At 37.3% G+C, this 23611-nt stretch overlaps 1 protein-coding gene across 1 annotated transcript in view; it reads left to right on the top strand.

Annotated features, from left to right (window-relative positions):
- Positions 1–23611, top strand: part of ndl (serine protease nudel) — a 123796-nt gene that overhangs the window by 1728 nt on the left and 98457 nt on the right. Inside the window, exons 2-3 of the mRNA XM_081729538.1 lie at positions 15856–16001; positions 20316–20477. Of these exons, the coding sequence (XP_081585664.1) occupies positions 15857–16001; positions 20316–20477 (307 nt within the window). The 5' untranslated portion in view covers position 15856. The remainder of the gene's footprint in view (positions 1–15855; positions 16002–20315; positions 20478–23611) is intronic.

The raw sequence follows: 23611 nt of genomic DNA, 5'->3' as shown, positions 1-23611 counted from the left end.
GCCACCTAGATCGCATTCGCTGTCGAAGGTAACGCATCCTTGAGTAGCCATACACTAAGTTTGAGGTGGACGATTTTCTAGAGGAACTCCCACATTGTAATTCCATCAATTCTTCCATCATTCACGTCCCTCAATCATTGTCTCCTTAGCTTAAAGGTCAATTGTGAGACGTTAAACTAAAAGATTTCATGGATGGCATTAATATCTCCCCCAATTCTTTAATTTGCCTATTTTATGTCGAGAACAGAACTCAACCAACCCCTGCGGGACTTCTAATCTGTTCCTCCTCCTCCTACTACTACTGGGTCGCTGCTGTTCTTATATTTTATTTTTATTCTGCTATTATGTTAATTCAAATACAACATAGGCATAACATGAACTCATTCTACGAGTGTAACAATACATTGCATACATTTTACTGTCACTCACATTAACTCACAATCACTCAGTGATGTATTCACCTCCACTATCTATGACCTTCTGTCAACGTTCAGGTAGCAGTTCAATGCCTCGCCTTTAGAACGGTTTTGGGGTTTTGGTTTTGACTGGAAGAAATCTATTAGCCATTGGCCAAGGGAAGGTTGTTTTGTGCTGTTCTTTTCAGCAGTAGCTTCATTACTGTGCACTGCACAAATTGTTCTCGCAGCTTCTGCTGCACTGGATCCTCGGATAAACTCGAAGAGTAAAATGTGACGGAAATGATCACTTTTATTCAACTTGACATTCCATATTAGTTTCTCTGAAATATATAGAATAATACGTTCACAATCAAGAAAACCTGTGTTTCACAACACACAATCTCCAAACTACTGTAAAACAACTGAATAACAATAAACAATCGCTTCACACCGCATTGTTGCCAACCCAATAGAAAACCGCACGAACTTATTCATCGACCCAATACTACTACTACTAATACTAATACTATGGATCCGTATAGTGAAACTGCACGCTTATATGTGCAAGATTGGGGAGATAGTAAATATCAGCCGATTTCATTTTCATTTCATTAATCATGCGGGGCTGCGGTGGCTCAGTGGTAGAGCGTTCACCTCTGCTGCTTGGGGTCCCGGGTTCGATCCCAGCCCCCGCCAAGTGAACTTTGTGGAGGACAAACACCGCGTGCGTGGGGTTTCTCGGGGTTCTCCCACTTTCTTCATTCCACCATTTCATTCATTACTCATCATCACCGTCTCCTTTAGCCTAACCGGCATAATCGTGGGACGTAAAACTCAAAGATTTCATTTAATTTTCATTAATCATGCGTCTCTTTTAACCTACAGCAAAGGCGCCGATCCTGGGGGGCCGGGGACCGCCCAAACCTCATGTGGGCCCCCTATTGTATTTATGAATATACAATATTTGGCATAATTTGAGGATATAGTATACATGAAGCTGCATCAATTCCCGAAGGAACAGGACGCTGATACTTTTAGGGATTATTCATTGAGTATGTATGAACTTACAAAGAGGGTAACAAAGCTACTTTTCGACTGATACGAAAAGAAAAACGAACGTACCTGTATTTTATATCTGCATGTGTAGTGCCCTTGTACTTTATCTATGACTGTGTGTGTGGGGGGGGGGGGATTTAACGCATATCGCATGTCTTGTGGATATCGCATGGATACTTCTTACTATTGCACTACGTAGAAAATTTATGGTATTTCACTTAGAAGTGGTAATATAACAGAAGAAACTCAGATCAGGGTGTTCTCATGTATACTATTACCTAATTTGAATGCAATTTGTCTTAAAATCCTTACATATACACCTTCTGCATCTGAATGCCCCCTCCCAAAATTTACAGAGAAATCTGCGCCCTTGGCCTACAGGGCTGAAAAATAATCTTAGCGCAGTTCTACTTGTCCCTATTCTACTATACTATATCCTTCTAAAGCAATCCTACTTACCAATACGCAGCTGGTCTTTGTAAAATTACCTTTCTTCTTTTTTTTTAACAACTTTTGTATCTTTAAAAGGTTGGTAGGTTGGCTTGGAGTTTAGTGTATCATTCAGTTCTGAGGCTATACGAGACGCAGACCTACAGATTAACGTGGAAACCGATCCACATGAGTTCCCACTGAGAATCACTCTGGTCTCCTGCGCCGTATATGTTGAAAAGGCTTTTATTATTATTATTATTATTATTATTATTATTATTATTATTATTATTATTATTATTATTATTATTATTATTATTATTAAGTATTCTACATCAGCAGGTCCGGAGATTTTTTTTCTTTCTGTTATACGCTTGGTATTGTTTGTTCCAAGTTTATTGATCCTCGCCTACGGCTTCCAGTTTTAACTCCATACTTTCTTATATTTTTTCAAATAATCGATCAGTTGTGTGAGTTCTTCCTCCTACTCCTCACTTTCTTTCCATTTTTCTCTCTCTGGAATTATGAAGAAGAAAATTTCTTCGTGAGATGTGTTCAGTCCAATTGCTTTTCCTACGAAGGATGGTAACTAAAAGTGTCCTCTTCCCTCCTACCCGTTTTAAAACATCGTTTTTTACTTTCTCTGTGCATTTTTTCATCATAATCATCTTCCAACACCACATTTAGAAGCTCTATAATTATTTTTTCACTTTGCGAACAATACAGTCCACTACTCGATATATAGCATTTGATTAGCTTTTTCCTTAATTCAGTATTAAACTTGCTAGTTAAGAGCGATCTTTTCATGTTGAATGTCTCTTTGCGTACGGCAATTTTCTTGACGTGACCTCTTTAGTGCAGTAAGCATCTCATCAAAAGACTTTACAAATATTTGAAATGATCGCTCTTTCAAGCTCTTTATTCTAATTTGATTTATATTTAGCACGGGCGTCTCTGGCGGGGGTACGAGGGGGACGCGTCCCCCCAATATTTTGAACTACAAAATATTCAATATTCTAATTTAATTTATTTACTAACGACAGAATATAATATAAATAATAGTAATAATATTTATTTGTAATATAATATTCAGTTGTGAAACGATTATTTTTGTATAACAAGAGTTCTTAATATACCTTAGGAGGTCCGTGAAGGTAAGCAGAAAGATCGGAACAAATGGAATGGAAGATGATAAACAGGTTGGACTAAATACCATTTAAATCACTTTCTTTGATGCAACCCCCCCCCTTCCAATTTTACGTGTCAGAGACGCCAGTGATATTTAGAATACTCAGATGATTATCAAAATAATAAATAGGGATGCGCTCGAGTCGAGACATGTCTCGAATCTCGACTCGACTCGACTCGAATTCGGGTCGAGATTCGAGTCGAGACACACTTTGTAAAATTCGAGACAAACATATTTCTCGACTCGAATTTTCGAGTCGAGACACGAGTCGAGTCGAGACGGCTCTTAAAAATCTCGACTCGACTCGAATGTCTCGAAAATCTTTCTATAATTTTTAATATTATTTTGAAGAAAGTATTCACTCAGAAACAGCCTTGAAACCAATTCCAGCTTTTATTCCTTTAGAAAGGTATAGAACGCATAAAATTAATAGTTAATCTTTAAAGATCAAGATTTAATTTTCAGCTCAATTCAGTTAATTAGAACTAATATTTAATGTCGTTGTATTTGGTGGTACTGTAAATATAATGATAATAATAATAATAATTGATTATCTAGTTTGTATAAAACTATTATCCGTAGTCTAAATCTAGTTTGTATAAAACTATTGCGATAGAGTGAACTTCATAAATTCTCTGAATGAGCAGTTGGTAGCCTATAGTAATTTAGCATAGTTATAATTATTGTGTTTTCGTTCCCATGAACGCAATATGGTTACGTAACTTCTGGATTATTCGCTTGCCCAACTATTCTGAGGCTTTAATATGTTGCAGCATATCACGAGCTACGGATAATATATAATGTAACATTTGTTGTACATCACATATTATGATACGAGACTTTTTTACATAGTATATCTTATCTAATATAAATAAAATAAAGAGTTTGTTTGTGTGTTTGTCTGTCTGTCTGTGCGACCTGGGGACCAGACGAGTGGACCGAGAGTTCCCAAAATTTGGTCACGGGTACCTTAGTCCAGGCCCCAGATCAAGACGAAGCGTTTTTTTTTTTAAATTTCGAACCAGGGGGGCCTCGGGGGGAGGGACGTTTACTGGTACCGACCTGGGGACCAGACAAGTTGACCGAGAGTTACCAAATTTTGGTCACGGATACCTTGGTCCAGGTCCCAGTCTAAGGCGAAGCGTTTTTGTCAAAATTGGAACCAGGGGGTCTCAGGGGGGCGTTTAGCGAGACATGTAGTAAAAGTAATCCAAATTGATCGACATTAGTGTCAAATCCATAGTTTCACGGTCGCTGAGATCAATGGTGACACTTCCATCAGCGATGACTTGCAAATTCAGCTACTACTGTATGCGGGCCGGGTGTCAGCGGGTGAGGAATACCGAGACATGTATAAATAGCCCATATTGATTGATACTAGTGTCAAATCCTTAGTTTTCGCGGTCACTGAAATGAATGGTGATACTTCCACAGGTGTTGACTTCCAAATACAGCCCCCATGCGAAGAATCGGTATATTAAGCTAGTATTACAATAAATGGACTGCTTGGATGCCAAGAACTAGTACAGATAACATCCACTTCTATGAATAGGTATTTTTTAAAAGGATTTTTGTAAACACTAAGTTATAAAACAATGAACTACATACAGTAGTTATGGTTTTGGTTCCCAACATAAAAGAAATATGGATTGTTCATGAGATATTGAACTTCAACTTTCACTCCTGGAAAATTTCAATTTTGGAGTTAGGCCACTTAGCATCAAAGCAGTTCACTGTAAGATAAATACATTCCGCACATTAATAACATAGTTGTTCAGGGGCCTTCGATTTCCATCCTCTCAAATGAAAGCTGAATGATTGCTTGATACATGCTGACTATATAGGAGAAATAGTGTATTAAGTTTTCGAGCTTTGGTGCGTATCCGTATTTACACTCTGATATAACTTTAAGTTCACACTCAAATCAAGCTAATTGTTTAATGCATTTCGAAAGCTTTTGTTTTTATGCAGCTCATTAAGGAAAATCTATTTCATAATCGTAACATTTATGTACTAAGAAACTATGAACGTAAAGTGGACTCGACCTAGCCCCGTGGCCGCTGTGACTCAGTGGCACAGCTCTCACCCTTGGTGTGTGAGGACTCTGATTCTGTGTGTGTGTGTGAACTCCGCGGCTAGTGTATGCGTCCAGAGTCGGAAGCGGTATGTATTGTTTATACTACTTACAACGTTACCCCCCACATAAAATATAAATTCACCCTTTCTCCCTTCTCTTTTTCGAATACAATGAACCGACTCTTTTGCTGAAGAACGATGCTAAAAGAAAATTGAAACATCTGTGTCTAAACTTTCTTTGAAGCGCAGTCTTTTGTATTTGTAAGGTTTTGCGAGTGTTTTCGAGATAGCCAAATTTTTACCATGGACTCCTGCTGCGAACTGACCGTGAGTAAACACCCGATCTCGCTGTGCTCAATTTCTCTCGCACACGTGAAATGGGTTTGTTGTTTCCAAAACAAATAGGAAGTTACCTTGTGCTTTTGCATTTCTGCACGCACACAGGTACAATCCGCGGCAAAAAACCTGCAACATGAGAATGTAAGTTTATTGTGAAACTACGCCTAACCGCACAGGGAATGAACATAACGTCTAAGTGGAACGAATCACTCGGGATAAACCTCGGCCTCCTCCCGTGCACACTTATTTTGGAGCAAAAGACTTCGTCATTTCACAATAAACTTATATACTCATGTTGCAGGTTTTTTGCCGCGGATTGTACCATTGTTGTTTTAATGATCAGAAGAAATATCAAAACCATCCGATATATATGATACAAAACAGCTAACAGAGGGAGGCAAAGATAAAAGTAAGCCTATACCAAGTTTTCCTATACCATTATGGAGAATAAATATTTGATAAAGTCACGTAGATGCGCTTAAACCTATTCCATCTGTCCTTATAATTTTTCTGGTCTCATCAATTTCTCAGGAGAATACGTACAACATATGTCCAAATTCCATATATACTCTTTCTAAACTAATGAGTAAACTCATTAAGAACACCAACTGATATCAATAAACAGGAAAGAAAACAATACTTTATACTTCTATCATTTGGTACACATCTCTATGAAGCACAGTTTGTTTCTTTTTGAAATAGCTCCTTCGTGTCACAGCTGTGGTTAGTTTTGTTTTGTGTTAGGATGAAAGAGAGAAATGCAACATTTGCTTCGAGGTGAAGTTATATATATTATTAAGATGAGCGGTGATAAGCGAGGTTTAACAAAGAGTGCCTTTCGGATGCACAATTTAACGGGTAGTTGCAGTCCGTGTTGAGAATCGAACCAAAGCTATGTAAGACATGTTAATATTGAGCTCTTTTGTGGTAAAAGTGAACTTCAGAAACACACAAAAGACTTGAAACATCAAGCTAATGTAAAGCAATTGAAAAATAGCCTACCTATCGCTGCATCTTTTCTGTGGCTAGAAACATGCAGTGTGTAGCAACAAGAATCGTGTTAAGGACTTTTTTTTTCGAACATAACATTCTCTTCCACACCATAAAAGACAATATAATGTTTGTTAAAAGAAAGTGCACATAACATTTTTAAATTTTGTTTGTGATCCTATCATGCATAATTATAAATAATGCCTTTCATACTACGAGAATGAGTTCAACTATACGTCATGGCCCCTCTAAAGCGGGGCCGCGGTGGCTCAGTGGTAGAACGTTCACCTCTGGTGCTTGGGGACCCTGGTTCGGTCCCAGCTCGTACCAAGTAAACTTTGTGGTGGACAAACACCGTGTGCGTGGGTTTCCTCGGGGTTCTTCCGTTCCTCCCACTTTCTTCATTCCACGATTTCACTAATTTCTCATCATCACCCCTCTCCTTTAGCCTAACCGGCATAACTGTGGGACGTAAAACTCAAAGATTTCACTTCATTTTTTTCCCTCGAAAGCGATATCTTTCAAAATTATTTATTGTTAGATATTGTAAATTTACGGTATCTATTTTAGTGGACGGGAAATTTTGCATCTAATCGGATAATTTCATGGCTTCTAACAGGAATTCGCAGTTACGAAATTTGCATCACTGTCTTTTGAAAGGATGCCTAGAAAAAATACTACTAGAAAATAACTGAAAACACAAAATGGATTTGATAGCCAAATTCACGTCATCTTGGTGCGTCATCATTTTTCTTTAAATATTTGTATAAATATTTGTATTTAGTATTAGATTAGAGTTTAGTGTCCCTTTCAGCATCAAGGCTATATGAGACGTGAACTTACAAATTAACGTGGGTTCAGAACCACAGGAGTTCCCATCGGAAATCGAACTTAGGTCTCCCGCACCAAAGACGCGTACGCTAATCATATGGACAAGGGTGTTCGATATTTAGTAATGTGTACATAAAGTTGTGAAATTGCGCTTGTATAATGGAATGCAATTCCTTCTACTGACATAAACCTTCACAATACTTAGCTGGACAAAGTATCTTTAAAAAGAAAATGTCACTCTTTATGTTTCAGTTCCTGGTTCGACTGAAGGATGGAACAAATTGCAATGAGCGTTTTTGGATCCTACTTTGTGTAGTTGATTCATCATAAACTTGGTATTTGATACAGATATGAACTATTACACTTATTTGGTGTTTATTTCTAAATAATAAGTCCTAATACAATTTCATCAAGTTGTAATTCTTCTTTAGTTTGTATCACTTTACACAATGACAAATCCAAAAGGTGTGTTGTATCGGTGCAGTACCAGTTTTTCACGTTTTTCAAAATGTTCCAAAACCCAAAGAATAATCTTTAATTTCTGATATTTTAGTCGTCACAAATTACAATTTTATAATGTAGTCAATGTTTATAATTACTGGGCAGTTGGGCGTTTAAACTAATGACATCATAATAAAGTCAAAACCCTAATTTTGAGTTGAATTGATTCTGATTTTAACGTCCCGTTCAGCAGCGAGGCTATGTGAGACGTGGAGCTACTGATTAACGTGGAATCCGAACCTCATGAACTCCCACCGGGAATCAAGCCCAGGTTTCCCACGCCAAAGGCAAGTATGCTAACCGTTAGCCACGAAGGAGCTCCACCATAATTTTAGTGGGCGATAAGAAATATCTCGCCAGTGCTTTTACAATAAATAAAATTTTATAAGTATTAAAGAATAGTGGTAAGAGATTTTATAATAGCTCTTTTATTTATGAGATATGAGTATTTTGAAAAAAAAAAAAAACAACAACTAAAGAATAGGTTGGCGGAACCACAAAAGACTCGTAAAATAAACTTTCTTATAAATACATACGCACCTTACTCACCTTTTATAATTGCTATGCTTACGTTCTCCATAAAAACAGAAATTCTCTTTTAGTGATACTTTACACAAGATCATGAAGTGGGTTCAAATTTAATTAAAGGCAAAATACAATACAATAATCCACAAATATTGCCTCAAGTGAGTTTAAAGATTTCTAAACATTAGTGCGAAACCGGCCTCTGCCGTTGCGATCGATTTACAGGTCTTGAGACGAAAGTAAGAAGGGTCTTACGCACACAGTAAGTAAAAACAATTAATATGCCGGTAACTTTCCCCCAAATGGGTGTATCTTAAAACTAATCTCACCATTATTTTTCTAATTAAATTCTAGCCCGAAATTATGTATCATATTACCCTATTCCCATTTTGAAAACTTGACCTTAATTCAAAATGGCGGATTTTAAGATGGCTGCCATCAAGGTCATATCTACCATACGACTTCCCCCCAGGACTTATATGTATCCACATGGTTTTTCTTCACTTTTCTTCATTAACGCTCTGTTTACAAAGGGTAGTAAGGGACTTCTGTGGTAATCTCTAATAACCACATCACAACTCTTAAAAGTTATTAAAAAAAATAGAAAACATGCACCATCGCAAAAATTTGTCATCACAAGTAATGATGCATACATGCCTTCTATCAGCAAAAAAAAGTTTCATTGAAATTGGAGCCGGACATTTGAGTGATGTCCCTTGTGGGATGTGATTGAACGTGACGTCAGAACACATCGCCCCCCTTTCCGGAATTTACTGGAATTAGATGACTGAGTGAGCACATGTGGTGCCAGCTCTCTCCAGCGACCTATCAAGGATCATTGCGTGTATGCCAAGACGTGTCGCCGTTTTTATCCATGCCAAAAGTCGACATACTGACAATTAGGTAGGTAGTCATGATGGTCTGGCTGATGTGTGTGTATATTTTAACTCGTACATTTTGTCTCGACTCGAATTTCGAGACGTCTCGACTCGAATTCGAGTCGAGTCGAGACAGAGACTGTCGAGTCGAGACACGAGTCGAGACAGAAACATATTTTCGAGTCGAGACACGAGTCGAGACAACATTTTCTCGAGACGAGTCGAGACAGGCTTAAATATCGACTCGACTCGACTCGAATGCATCCCTAATAATAAAGAAATGGAAAAGGTGCAACTTATCAGATTAATGTGCCATGGCCCATTTATCAAACTCAGCGAGCTCTGATACGACGTGGAAAGGAGTCATAGATGTCGTAAATGGAATAGTGCATCATTCTCGTGCAGTGTAAGAGTTTTGTGTGAGAGGAAGGAGACCGAAACGGACCATGGATATTGAATTATCTTCCGGTTGCAAAATTGGTGTGGAGATGTTCAACTTTACCCCAGTGTTCCTCAAACCACGCTGAAGGCACAGTGGCTCAGTGGTAAAGCATTTACCTCTCATACATGGGGTCCCTGGTTCGATTCCCGACCAAGCAAATTTGTAGTGAAGAACATCGTGTCCGTTGGTTTTCTCAGAACACTCTCGTTTCCTTTTACATTAACATTGCACCAATGCTTTCATAATTCACTTGTCTTCATCATCGCTCCGCTCCCTTAGCCTAAAGGACATAAAAGACATAACTCAAAGATTTCATTTCATTTCTCAAACCATGCTGCAACAGCTTTGGCTGTGTGAACGTGCGTGTGTTGTTATTCTGGAATGTGGCGTCTTGCCAGAAAACAATATCTAGGCCATAGGATGCAACCGGTAAGCGCCATTACAGGTGCAGTGAAAACTGGAATATTGCGACCCACAGCATCAATATTGCGACCGCCTTGTTTCACAGTCGGGCGGGTACACAGCATATCGTATCTTTCTTTTGGCGTCCATCACACACAAACACGGCCAGTGGTTTGAAATAAGGGGAATTATACTCCATCTGACCACATTACGTGTGTTCAGTCACCAGTGGTCCATGTTGCACGTTCGCGATACCAAAGGTGTCACGGTAAAGCGTTCGGGTCCCTTATCAACGGTTTCGCTCTTGCAACCCCACTCTGTATGTCCATGTCAGTGTGGCGGACTCTACACAGGCTGTAGGAGTTCTGCTTGAATTCATCTGTCACATGCAATGCAGTCGGATGACTGTTCTGAGTGACAACCTATTTTAATGCTGGGGAAGGGGCTGTCAGTTTTTCTTTTTTTAACTACTGCTCCTCTTCACCGATCTAATTCCGCCATGAATTTTGTAGGCCCATCATCAACTTGAATACTATCCCCCGCGATACACTCAAGAACACCACTTTCTTCACTCTCGCACTACACAGTAGAGCACCAATCACCCTTTTGGAAATCAGAGTTCACCCATTTTACACTATCAATCCACTGCACACTACCGTTATACTGATCCTGATATAGTACGGAGTTTACCTTAATCCACCACCACCAACCGTTCGGCGCTGCGGTAGCTGCCTAACCATTGCCAACCCAGAGATTTGACAGATTCCAGCTCCAAGTGTTTCTATTATTTTGATAAACATATGTTTGTAAATATAATGTATATTTTAAAACTTACACTGAAGTTTTGTGATGGACAATTTCAATTAAAATAAACTGTAAGTATACGTCGAACAATGCTGTTATGCATAGCGCGCACATTTCCTGAAACTAATAAGCCTAGCTTCATTATGCAAGGTAGGACAGAAGGTAACTCCACCGAAGAAGTTTGTGTGGTGATTTCTTATATGAAATGAAAGAAAACTCTAATAAACATGGGTCGAAAAACGTCTCCTTTCAGTTATTCGATAATTCGCTGAAAATTCGAAAAATCACTTTTCAAAACTCCCTGGCTTAGAAACTATAGGGCCTATCCGAAGCGGTTTAGGGAACTGCACAGGAACTAGCATGCGCTCGATCTAAATATCCACGTTTTAGCATCCTCCGTTATCGGTGAAACGAACTGGAAGTTGAAGTATAGGGATACTATTCTAAGTACTAATGATGCGTTCGTTTCGTTGGTAGCGGTGAATTCTGAAACCTGGATATTTAGATAGAGCACATACTAGTTCCTGTGCGATTCCTTCAACTGCTTGGGAAATGTCCTATAGTTTCTAAGTCAGGGCGTTTTGAAACGTGATTTTTCGAATATTCGGCGGTTCATAACTCTGAAAGGAGATTATTTTCCACCCATGTTGATTAGAACATTTTTCTTTCATTTCATATAAGGAATCACCTCCGAAAGTTTTTTCGGTGGAGTTACCTTCCACCTTGTATATACAGGGTAACTGGTAATTCGATGCATTCCTTTCAAGGCGATATTTTATAAGTACTTCGGAACATTTTCATTTATATGAACCGGGGGTCGCAAATCTATAGTTTCTGACTAATTTGCACATTTATGATTTCTTTGAAATTTACCGCCTAACGAGAGGTGCTCGCGAAAGTTTTATTCTCACCCACTTTCATATCTCGTAGAGCTATGAAATGTTACATGTGTAATCCTGCATACCTATGTAATTAATGTGGTAATGTACAGCCCGTAAGTCTGCACAGTTGCTGTGTTATAATTCCGAACGAGAAGTAAGATGTGTTGATCCAAAATCCATTACTGCACCTCAGATGCAGCGTGGCAACATCGCAGAGTACTTGCCCCAAGAAAATGACTGCATGATTGGAAAGAGGTATAATGAAGACTGTGTGCAGTCAAGAGAAAACGCAAACTATGACGGATTTTATACCAAGAGTCATGCATCTGTCTGGCCAAGATTAGAACAATGAACAGGTGCGTTTTTTCCAGGAGGCGGACACCTTTTTCAGCATACAACGCTATGAAATTTCACAGAATTCTGCAACGCACACAGCAGTGAGGCATAGTATATCCTGGTAATTGTGGCACCCCTTGCCTGAGAAGGAAGTAGTAATACCCCACGCTGATCCGAAAAAGACGTGATCATCACTTTGGTCGCTTTTATGCATGTATTTATGCAAGTGAATGACTCAAGGAAGAGTTCGGACCTCCGGGGTCACATCGGTATTTTAGGTGGATCTAGGATTAGGGAAGAAATTGGTCCTGGCTTTCCAGAAGATACCATCCTGGCCTTCGCCGGGAAATCAGGAAAATCCTAGTGAAATAAATGACAGTGCCGATGTACCAATACCAAAGGAAGACAGTGTTCAACTCTGAACGACCAAAGTGATGCTCACGTCTTTTTGGGATCAGCGTGGGCAGTAGCGTACCCAGGAACTTATTTCGGGGGGGGGGGTCCAAACTAAATATGAAGCTATTTTATATTAAAATTGCTAAAATTGCCCCTAAAATTAGGCTAAATTTTTAAAAAGTCGAAATTTCGGGGGGGTCCGGACCCCCGTGTCTCCCCCCCTCCGTACGTCCCTGAGCGTGGGGTATTACTACTTGCTTTCAAGGCCAAGGGTACCACAATTACCAGGATAATACTATGCCCCGATGTTGCGTGCGTTGCGGGATTCTGTGAAATCTCAAAGCGTGGCATGCTCACATAAGGTGTCCGCCTCCTGGAAAACAAGCACCCGTTCACTGCCCGAATCTTGGCCAGACAGATGCACGAGCCTGAGTATGAAATCCGTTATAGTTCGCGTTTTCTCTTGACCGCACACCATCTTCATTCCACCTCTTGCCAACCATACAGTCATTTCCTAGGGCAGCGACGCTGCATTCTGAGGCAATGTTCGAAGTGGACAAAAAGCAGAGGCGGTATGTTTTAGTACGATTTTGAATCGACATACCAGCGATCGAAATGTTGAAATACAATGATGGTATGTTGCCTAAAAGATTGGATTTCTATTTCCATAATGACTCAAAACCACAGAAGAACTTTTCGTTGTTACGGGTGGGGCATGGAAAGGCTTTGATCCAAATTTCTGTGAATAATAATAATAATAAAAAGTCCTCTTGTGTTGTATTATAAAGAATTAACAACGACAATGCTCTAAAACCATTTTTTTGTATTAACAAATTTTAAACAATTTCCCGCGAATAAACTCGCGGATTCAGCACTCAACCGAGTTATTCCAGACTCCCCGGAAGATTGTTATCCAATTATTAGAAAAATGCAAAATTACGTTTTAATGAAAGTATAGGTATAAACTTAACTAATTTAATATTCTTGACACACCACACAATAGCCGAACACCTAAGCAAAATAACATTTTTTTTTTATTGCATAAACTATGTTTTTTTTTTTCTCGCAAATATAAATACCAAAGAAGTCCTGACGAACACATAATGATACTTTCCGATTTCAGCTTAAACGAGTCGCCTCAATATACCGCCTTTTGTTTGGATTGGGTCATGACTGATTTGTTTCTGTCATATGACCATTAGCTGCAACCAACACGAAATATGTGAGTTTTACGTCCCACGCTTATGCCGGGCAGGGTAAAAAGGACGGTGATGATGAGAAATGAATGAAATGATGGAGAAAGTGGGAAAACCCCGAGGAAACCCACGCAAACGGTGTTTGTCCACCACAAAGTTCACTTGGCGTGAGCTGGGATCGAACCACTCTCTCCATGCACCAGAGGTGAACGCTCTATCACTGAGCCACCGCGGCCCCACAACCAACACGTGTTCTTGCGTAGGAGCAAAAGTGAACTTCTTCATAGACACCTAATTTTAAAAACAAAGGATAGGAAAAATATAACAAAAATGTTATTGCTATATAAGAAATAAAATATTTGACGTGCAAAGCAATTCGTCAATTACTGTGTATAAAAATGGATTTATTAAAGGTATAGCTATTAGCATCCATTTTCCAGTGACGGTATGTTTTGATCAGTGAAAAACCAGAGGCGGTATGTCTTCATCACTGAGAAACCAGAGGCGGTATGGCATACCACCGCATACCGTATCACTTCGACCACTGTTCTGAGGTGCAGTAATTGATTTTGGATCAATACACCTTACTGCTCGTTCGGACCTATAACACAGCAACGATGCAGAGTTACGAGCTGTATATTACCACATTACTTACATATGTATGCAGGATTACACATGTAACATTTCATCGCTCTACGATATGTGAAAGTGGGTCAGAATAAAACTTTCTCGTGCATCTCTCGTTAGGCGGTAAATTTCAAAGAAATCATAAATATGCAAATTACTCAAACTATAGATTTGTTCCAAGGTATTTGTAGAATATCCCCTTGCAAGGAATGCATCGAATCTTAGAAATCGTAAAAGGCAGAGAAGCGAAATTTTACACCAAGAAACTGTAGGGAGGGGCACAACGTCCTAGGTATTTTGTAACCACCGGATGAACAGTGTTGCCAACCCAATATAAAGTTATATTTTTCAAATGGCACTACGTCATATTATTACATATTCCAAATCAACATATCAAACGAAAACTTAAAATACCACGTTTATTATTTAGTGTTGCAAACTAAGGATTTTATAGTATCACAAACATCCAAAGTTTGGAAGCCTCTAACACACATACAGCACAACGGAGATAGATAGACAGGATAATAAACATCGAAGGTACGTTAGCTTTGGATACCATTGTCATGGTATGACTTTGTGTCGAATGATTAGGAACCAAATTACCAGGGCTTGAAAATTCGAATTTTTGAAATACTTTATTTTGAAAAAAAAAAATCCTTAGGTAAGTATCATATATAGTTACTTATGTGGTTTGCAATCAACGTACAAATTATTTTGCGTATTCGTATATAACGTATTCGATATCTCAAACCGTTCCGGAAATATGATACATGGCTGAAGTTCGCAACACTGCTTAAATTATGTAATTGCGTCTACTTCTAATAACAGCTGCTAAAAGCCATTACTGTAGTGCTATACCTTGTAAAAGAGAAGGAAAACAACAATCATTTTAAATATTTTCCACAAATACCATTTTCAGTAGTGTTGCGAACTTTATCAATGGATATCGCAATCTTTTCGTGCATATTTTTTATCATTCCTCAAGTTCTTGCCCAAGATCGCAATCTTTTGATTCATTTTTTTAATAATTCCTAAAACTCTTGTAATAAAAAGATTTTACTTCCACAGGAGTCAATGCAGGGCCGTGCTGTGGGGAGAAGCGAGCGAGGCGATGGCCCCGGGCGCCGAAGTAAGGGGGCGAAAAATTCGGGAGAAAAAAGGAAAAAAGATAGGAAAAATTGCTTGGAACATATGTATGGGGGCGCCGTCGTATATTCTCGCCCCGGGCGCTGATTTTCCACGGCACGGCCCTGAATCAATGCCGACATTCTTACTACTATGCTAATAACAATGCATATCGCCAGAGAAATTATTATTATTATTATTATTATTATTATTATTATTATTATTATTATTATTATTATTATTATTATTTGATTTGTTACGTTGAGAAAATGGAAATGGACTGATGAGCTAGAGCCCATGGGGATATTAATATTAATTTTCTGAAATAGTTCTATTAGGTAACAGGATTTTTTTTAATGTCGCTAGAAGGCTATAATTGTTCTGTGTATCGTAGCAGCTGTTACATTAAAACCCATACTCTTTACTTTTTCCAGGATGAGTACGGGTATCGGTGTCAAAGATCCAAAAGAGGATCTGATCGTTGTGGACACGGAGCACACAGAGGAGAAAGTCGAACATACACCACCTGAACGGAAACAACTGCATCCTACCAGGTTGGAATTCAGAGATAGATTTGAAGGTAAGTAAGAGCTTCGAAAACAAAACTTTAAAAAACAGTAGCAAAGTCATGTGTACACTATATGAAGGAATTTGTTTAGTGACATTTTCTTAATATTGAAACCGGAAATGGTGTAAATTTTCTACCACTTCCGATTTTAGTCGAGAGATTACAAAGGAGATAAAATATATTCTTGGGAAGCTTACGTGATTGCAGAAAACAGTTTTTATCTCTCTCTCAGCCTTTCTAATTTGAATAAAGGGTTAACGGATAAGATAGTACTGTGTGTCAAAGAAGTAAATGCATGTTTTCCACGGGATAGTATCGTCTGCTTTTTGCTGCTATCGATTGTATGGAAATAAAATTCCACACATTACACAACATCACTTCACCTGCTGATTCCTATTATCTGATCAGTTAAGACAGTATTCCAGGACACTGTAGCGAAAAATGGATTTGTTTTACATGCATTGGATGAAAAACACAAAGAGCGAACGTAATAAAAACGAAACAAGATTCGATGTAAAGTGTTTTGGCACTCTCAAACAAATCATTTAATGTATCATTACCATTGTAAGCAGCGTTTTCGTGATGTAACTGATAATATGGACTGGAGATGGTGGGGTCCTCAGATCGATTCCTGCTGAAATTAAATAGTTTTGTTTCCTTTACCACAAAAAAAGGTGTTTTTACTTATTTAGTCATACGGAAAAAGCAAATCATGTAGAAATACGTAATTTCACTTTGACAGGCATATTAGCGAGAAGAAATATTTTTATTTCTTGCAGTCCAAACTGTGAACAGTGAACTAGTGAATAGTGTTTATCGATCTTTTTATAAACAATGTCCAGTGTAGTGTTGTCGGCAACGATCTATACCAGCGTTTCCCAACCGGTGTGCCGCGAGGAAATCGAAACAAATTATTAATTCTATAGGAACCAAATTGCAAGACATAGGGGAAAATATATATTTGTATTTCACATTACTATGAACCTCTACTATAAATTTACAATTTTAAGTTTCATACTGTGTTACTTTTCTGTACATTTTTAATGTTGAAAACGAATTTATCATTGTCATGACCATTATTGCTTCTTTATTGTTGCAGACTATTTCGTAACTTGAAATTTTAACACATCATTCAATAAATTCAACAAAGTAAACATGCATACAAATTACCTACATTTGTGTTTTTAAAGTATAGGATATTTGTTTATTTGTTCGTTATTTAGTGACCTTCCCTTTTAGTTAAAGGTTAGATACAGTTTTCGAAAGAGAAAGTGGATTTTTAAAAACCCGAGTCCTATATTTCATTGCAATTGTTTTCTATTTTAAAATTAGAATGAAAAATAAGCATAATGATTTACCACGGGGGAAAATCAGTGATCGAGCTTTCTTCTCTGTAAGAAGGAGATCAGTAATCACATTAAAATACCACGGCATTTTATATTTACAAATAATAATAGTAATTTATATATAATATGGGTGTGCCGCGAGAATTCAAGTTGCACCTGTAGTGTGCCGCAAGTTGAAAAAGGTTGGGAAACGCTGATCTATACTATATATATTAAAGTCACAAGTTCAGTTTTAGTCAGAAACGGTCTCTTTATTTTGGAACGGCGAAAGAAGGAAAGAAAGTCAAATAGCCATGAAGCTTTTTTTGTTTAATAGGAAGAGATGTATGTCAGATGCTTCATAGGTTTACACATGAACGTAATAATATTATGACGTTTATGGATTTACAAATAGAACTGTCATTTTATAACAAGAAATGGAATATACATATTTGTTAGCTGGTAGCAATACGAATTTTGTTTCGCCGTTCTAAGTAGGAAGGTGAAGTGACATCTTGAATAAAGCACTTCTTGTGACTACGACGATTTGTAATTCGTGTCGTTCCTTTAATGCTTTATGAACTGTGTATGAAAAGTTATTAATCATTTATTGACGAAAATACGAGTAAAATTCTAAGATTGAGTCAGCTGTGTAAATTCTGACTTAGCTTGGATAGGGATCGAACCAACAAGGCCAGAGTAATGTGTGTTTCCCTCTCTCTCGGATCAAATCAATTTTCCTCGTCTAACTGTCGTCCCTTGAGGAATATTGGATAGCAAGGCACTTTGAAGATCTTGGAATCTGCAGATCGACTTGCACTCACGCCTTACCCTTTTTGCTTCTTAAACACAAGTAGAAAAGGTAAAAAAAAAAAAAAAAAAAAAAAAATCATTACATGAATTCTAGAGCTTGATTGAACCAAAGTTAAGGGTTATTACGTGACTTGTTTAAAGGAACAATAAAATAGTGGAAGAATGTGTTATTTATGTCTAGGAATGCGAGTATAAATGGAAGAAGTAACCAGAAGAATATGTTCTGTTGAAATAGTTCTGTTCTGGAGGATTGCGCTCACTCTTAGTAGAGAGAGGAATAGAACATAATGCTAATACATTAAAAACAACTGACTTCTTTGAATTTGTATGAGCACGAGAGGTAGTTCTTTCACGTTTAGAAACATCAACAGAAAATAACATCAACATCAACATACTGAGCAAAAAAATGAAAAAAACACAATCATGTAACAGTTTCAACACACTGTGTCTTCAACAGACTTCCACTTCTCAGGTTACTTAGGAGTTGGTCATCTTTTACATATTTTCTGGAGATCAACTTTTAATTAGGCTCCGCCTCTTCATTAAAAAGTAACACTTGTGTTTTTCCATTCACTTGTTCAGTTGCATACTTGTTCAATTAAAATAACCTTTTTACTGGATACATTTTGTTCTTTAATTCTCCTCATCTATGCCAAGTGAACTTTGTAGTGGACAAACACCGTGTGCGTGGGTTTTCTTGGGGTTCTCCCGTTTCCTCCCACTTTCTTCATTCCACCATTTCATTCATCACACATCATCACCGTCTCCTTTAGCCTAACCGGCATAACCGTGGGACGTAAAACTCAAAGATTTCATTTCATTTTTCTCCTCATCTATGTTCCAGTATTCATTTATTCTCTTTTTTCTTCCTTTTCCTTTCTTCTTCTATAAGTAAAATCCTTCCCCTTTATTTATCGCAAATCCTCCATTCTAATTCATCAGCTTGTTTCTTATCTTCATGAAATCCCTGAATTTTTCCATTTTCTCATCAAAGTTCTCTTCCCTACTTCTATGACCTCTGCTCCTTCCCACACTATACTGTGGTTTGTCTCTTTCTGTTTACATATTGGTTATTGTTCCTTTCCAATCTTACATTAACCTTGTGTTGCTTTATCCTTTCTTCCATCTTCTTTTTTGCTTCTACTACTATATATATTCGGAGACCTAACATATATGAAAACTAAAGTAAATTTAGGAAAAATCTTTTTTTTTTTTTTTTCGAAAATATTTTACTCTACAACTGAAATTTTAAGACATTCTATAAGATGACCGTATTTAGAAAATTTAGTAGGTTGTATTAGAGAAATTAATATTGTTAACCGTTATTAGCTAAGTTTTCTTGTTGAGGATAATATTACTAGTCTATTTAAAATGTTCTTTCCCTTCATGTGTATAGTTTTCGTGACAATCGATTGGATTTTAAATAAATAAATAAATAAAATAAATCTTCAGGGTTTCATCTGTATTTTTTTGGAAACTTCAGTTACGAGTGTGTATCATATATTTCCGGATATTATAATATAATACCCAGACTATATCTAAAATTAATGGGTGGATTCATGTGTTAAAAAATATGTATATATACTCAAAAGTTTAATACCAATTTTGCAGATAGCATTGTAGCAAACGAAGCATGCCTATCCATATAAAACCTTTTTTGCAATCCTATGTATCCAGGCATATTACTTACCACGGGCGTCTCTGGAGGGGGATGAGGGGGACACATTCCCCCTAATATTTTGAAGTACAAAATATTCAATATTTTATTCTAATTTAATTATTTACTAACGATAGAATAACATATAATAATTTTATTTGGAATATAATATTCAGGCTGTGAAACGATTATAACAGAATTCTTAATATACCTTAGGATATCCGTGAAGGTAAGCAGGAAGGTAAAAATGGAATCGAAGATAATAAACAGGTTGGACTAGGAAGTACCATTTAAATTAATTTATTTGATGCCCCCCCCCCCATTTTACATGCCAGAGACGCCAGTGTTAGAAGAATTTAACGTGAGAAGTATGCTTGGAGTTGTGTGAAGATTGCTCTCAATTAGAATAACATTTTAATTGGTTACGAGAATTCCAATAATAAATGATTACAATGTGGTAAAAATGCAAACTGACATTTTATTAATATGAAAGAATTCTTTCTCCTCATTTTATATGTTTTCTATTTGCAGAAAGTAGGCGAAGTTATGAAGCCTCGTGTGAAATAGTCGGCTGCTGCCGTCAAACTAAGACATGGTGTCAAATGCATCGTCGTTCCATTCTTCTACTTGTAATGTTTATTGGCGGAATCGCCATTCTTGGAGGGCTAGTGGCTGCGATTGCTTCCAATCCTGGTAATACAAAATATTTATTATTTTTTTAATGTTAAATAATGATATTGAGGGTCTTTGTATTTTCTTTTAACTGGCAGATGGTTCGTAAATTGATTGGGCAAATGCTTGGCCTGTTTAATATGAAATTTTTGTAACTCTAAATAAGTAAGTAAAAAAACTGTAAGTAACTGTAAGTAAAAAATGAAATTTTTGTGAACTTAGTCTAGCTGTTACTGCAAAGTTACTTGAATACTCCCTTATTCCATCTTATGTTTTTTCTGCCTAACTTCAATCTATAAGATGCTTAGTTTTTCTAAGTTATATTAATGAGTTAAGGTGGCTAAAGAGTAAAAAAAAAAAAAGATGAAGATTTTTTACCCTATGTACACTCATGTCCAAAATTGTCTTACGTCTATAAATGTTGTTCTAGGAATATAATTTGATAACGGATTCGACGGGTATTTCTTATAATGTTAGTATGTGTATAATCGGCAAAGACATGTATATGGCAAATTTCATGTCAAAAGAGCAGTAAATAAGAACAATATAACGAAAATAACTTTCTTGTCAATTTAGCAACATTTTGTTTTACTCATTCTAATTTTCGTATTTATAATTCTTTTCCTATGAAAATTACCACAGATATACATTTCCCGCTTATACACATAGTATCAGTATTAAAAGTATCCTGCAAAATCATTATCAAATATTCTTACAAGAAGACAGTTATAGATATGCGAAAATAATTTTGGACATGAGTGTACATAAGTAGTGTGAGCGTAACTGTTAGGAGTACACCGTCTGACAATTAAGTGATGAGACTGATTTTATTGTTACCAAACAAACAAAGATAATGTAATAATATCTGTTTATTATACAAAGAACATCCCTCCTGCTTCAATACAACGAATGGCACTGTCACACAAGAAGTAGAACAACCTGTGTAGCTCAGTTTGGAATATGTACCGATATGCCGTTGTCACAGCTCCTTGCATGTCTTCAACATTGTCAAAAAGTCGTCCTTTTAATAGTAGCTTTAGTTTAGGAAACAGAAAATAGTCGTAGACGGATATATCTGACATAGAGGGGTGCTGCAACACACACACTTGTTTTGGGGCCAAATATTTCTGAACAAGTACTGCCCGATGATCGGTTGTCTTGTGATGGATAAGAAATCTGCTACCTGGGGCTGGATAGTCAGGCCGAACACGACGAATTCTCTTCATGAAACGCTCCAAAATACTTAAATAAAACTGGGCAATACTGTGTGACCTTCCGGTACAAATTCATGATAAATGATACCCTTACTGTCGTAGAAACACAGGAGAATTGTCTTCGCTTTTGACTTCTGAAGTCGAAGTTGCTTCGTATTCCCACATCCCCATACACTCTCTGCATCAAATCAACAATCTCTGTGGCACATTTATCTAGTTTAATACAGAATTTGATATTTCCTTTCGGTTTCATGCTGCTAGCGTCACACAAGGGCCTTTCAGTGACTGCGGCAATGGCGTTGTATTTCCCGTCATGCATCGTGTGCGATAATGCGGTGTTGCCAGATTGTAGAGGAGGAAATACTCTTTCGAACGCACATATTGATTTAGGGATTGCACGGTTTCGTCACAATAAAATCAGTCTCATTACTTAACTGTCTGATTGTGTATAACTATTAGGAGTATGCATGTACCGTTAGAAGAAAATAAAAAGCAATACATACAAACTACTCCAGTAGAATAAAAGCTAATTGCTAATGTCAGTATTGGCAACGAATGTCATACTTTTTTACAAACATAAAAATTTTTCTCTTTCGATTTTCTCGAAAACTACAGATGAGAATTTAAGCTTAACCATGTCATATTATCCAGCTCGACACAATCTATCGATTAATAAATGAATTGCTTTGGAGATTATTACAATTAAAGAAAAATTAAAAGTTAATCGTAATTTTGGGCCATACCTTACTAACCATCCAGTGTAGTCTTATTGGAGTCACATTGAACAAATGAAATGAATTCTTTCAGTTTTACGTCCCACGGTTATGCCGGTTAGGCTAAAGGAGATTGTGATGATGAGTGATGAATTAAATGGTGGAATGAAGAAAGTGAGAGGAAACAGAAGAATGCCGAGAAAAACCCACGAGCACGGTGTTTGTCCACCACAAAGACCACACGGTGCGAGCTGGGATCGAAGCAGGGACCCCAAGCACCGTCGGTGAATGCTCTACCACTGAGCCACCGCGCCCCCAGGAGTCACATCGAAGCCCTTAATGATAGCATACTCCACTATTGGTTTTACCTTGATAGGTTGTGTGGTTGTCTCACAGCGTCAATTTGTAGGATTAAAAAAAAAAATAGTTTGTCCTCAATACTACACATAAGATTTTCCAATCATCCATGTGATTTTGTGATCGTGGGACGTCAAACTCAAAAGTGCAATCAAATCCAAGAACTTTATGTGATTTCTAATAAACGAAAAATAATCATAATGCCGTCTACAGCATTGATATCTCAAACCGTTCCGAAATATGATCAACATTAATAAAGTTTGTAACATTGCTTAAAATAAAGTAATTCCGAGAACAAGTACCATAACTATTCCTATAATGTCATGTAATCTGTGGCATTGCATCAGATAGTTTAGAGGTTACATCCCGATTTCCCCCTGGATCAGCCACCGTCTAGTGGTCCATCCTCGGAATTCTTATAAAGTTAATCAACGTGTGCGTGAGTTTTGTCGGGGTTTACCAGTTTTCCCCAGCATTTTGTTCCACTATTTCACTCATTCTCATCACCACAGTCTTCTTTAAGCCTACAGGGCATAATCACGGAACGTAAAACTGAATTTTTTAATATTATTTTTGAGAAAATTAAAATTTTCCTACCTATGAATACGGTCTGTAAACAAGAAGTCGAGGCCAGGCTGTTTTTATATATGACTTAAAGGATGTTTTAGAAAATAATTGAGATATACTAAAATCATTTAAATTTTCGTGATGTGGCAATATACCTAGTATATTTTCACAATATTTACGTTTCATGTAAAGTAATTATAGTATTTACTTTTGACATTTATATCATTTACTAAAATATTTCAAGTTACTAATTCGGCGGCGTATTTGGGAAATCATGTTGAGAAAAAGTTCTTGTAATATGAGT

This window comes from Thermobia domestica, chromosome 10 (genome assembly GCF_964235325.1).
Source record: "Thermobia domestica chromosome 10, izTheDome1.hap1.1, whole genome shotgun sequence".
Taxonomy (NCBI): Eukaryota; Metazoa; Arthropoda; class Insecta; order Zygentoma; family Lepismatidae; genus Thermobia; species Thermobia domestica.
The sequence above is the reverse complement of the archived record's forward strand: the minus strand, read 5'-3'. Positions and strand labels throughout refer to the sequence as shown.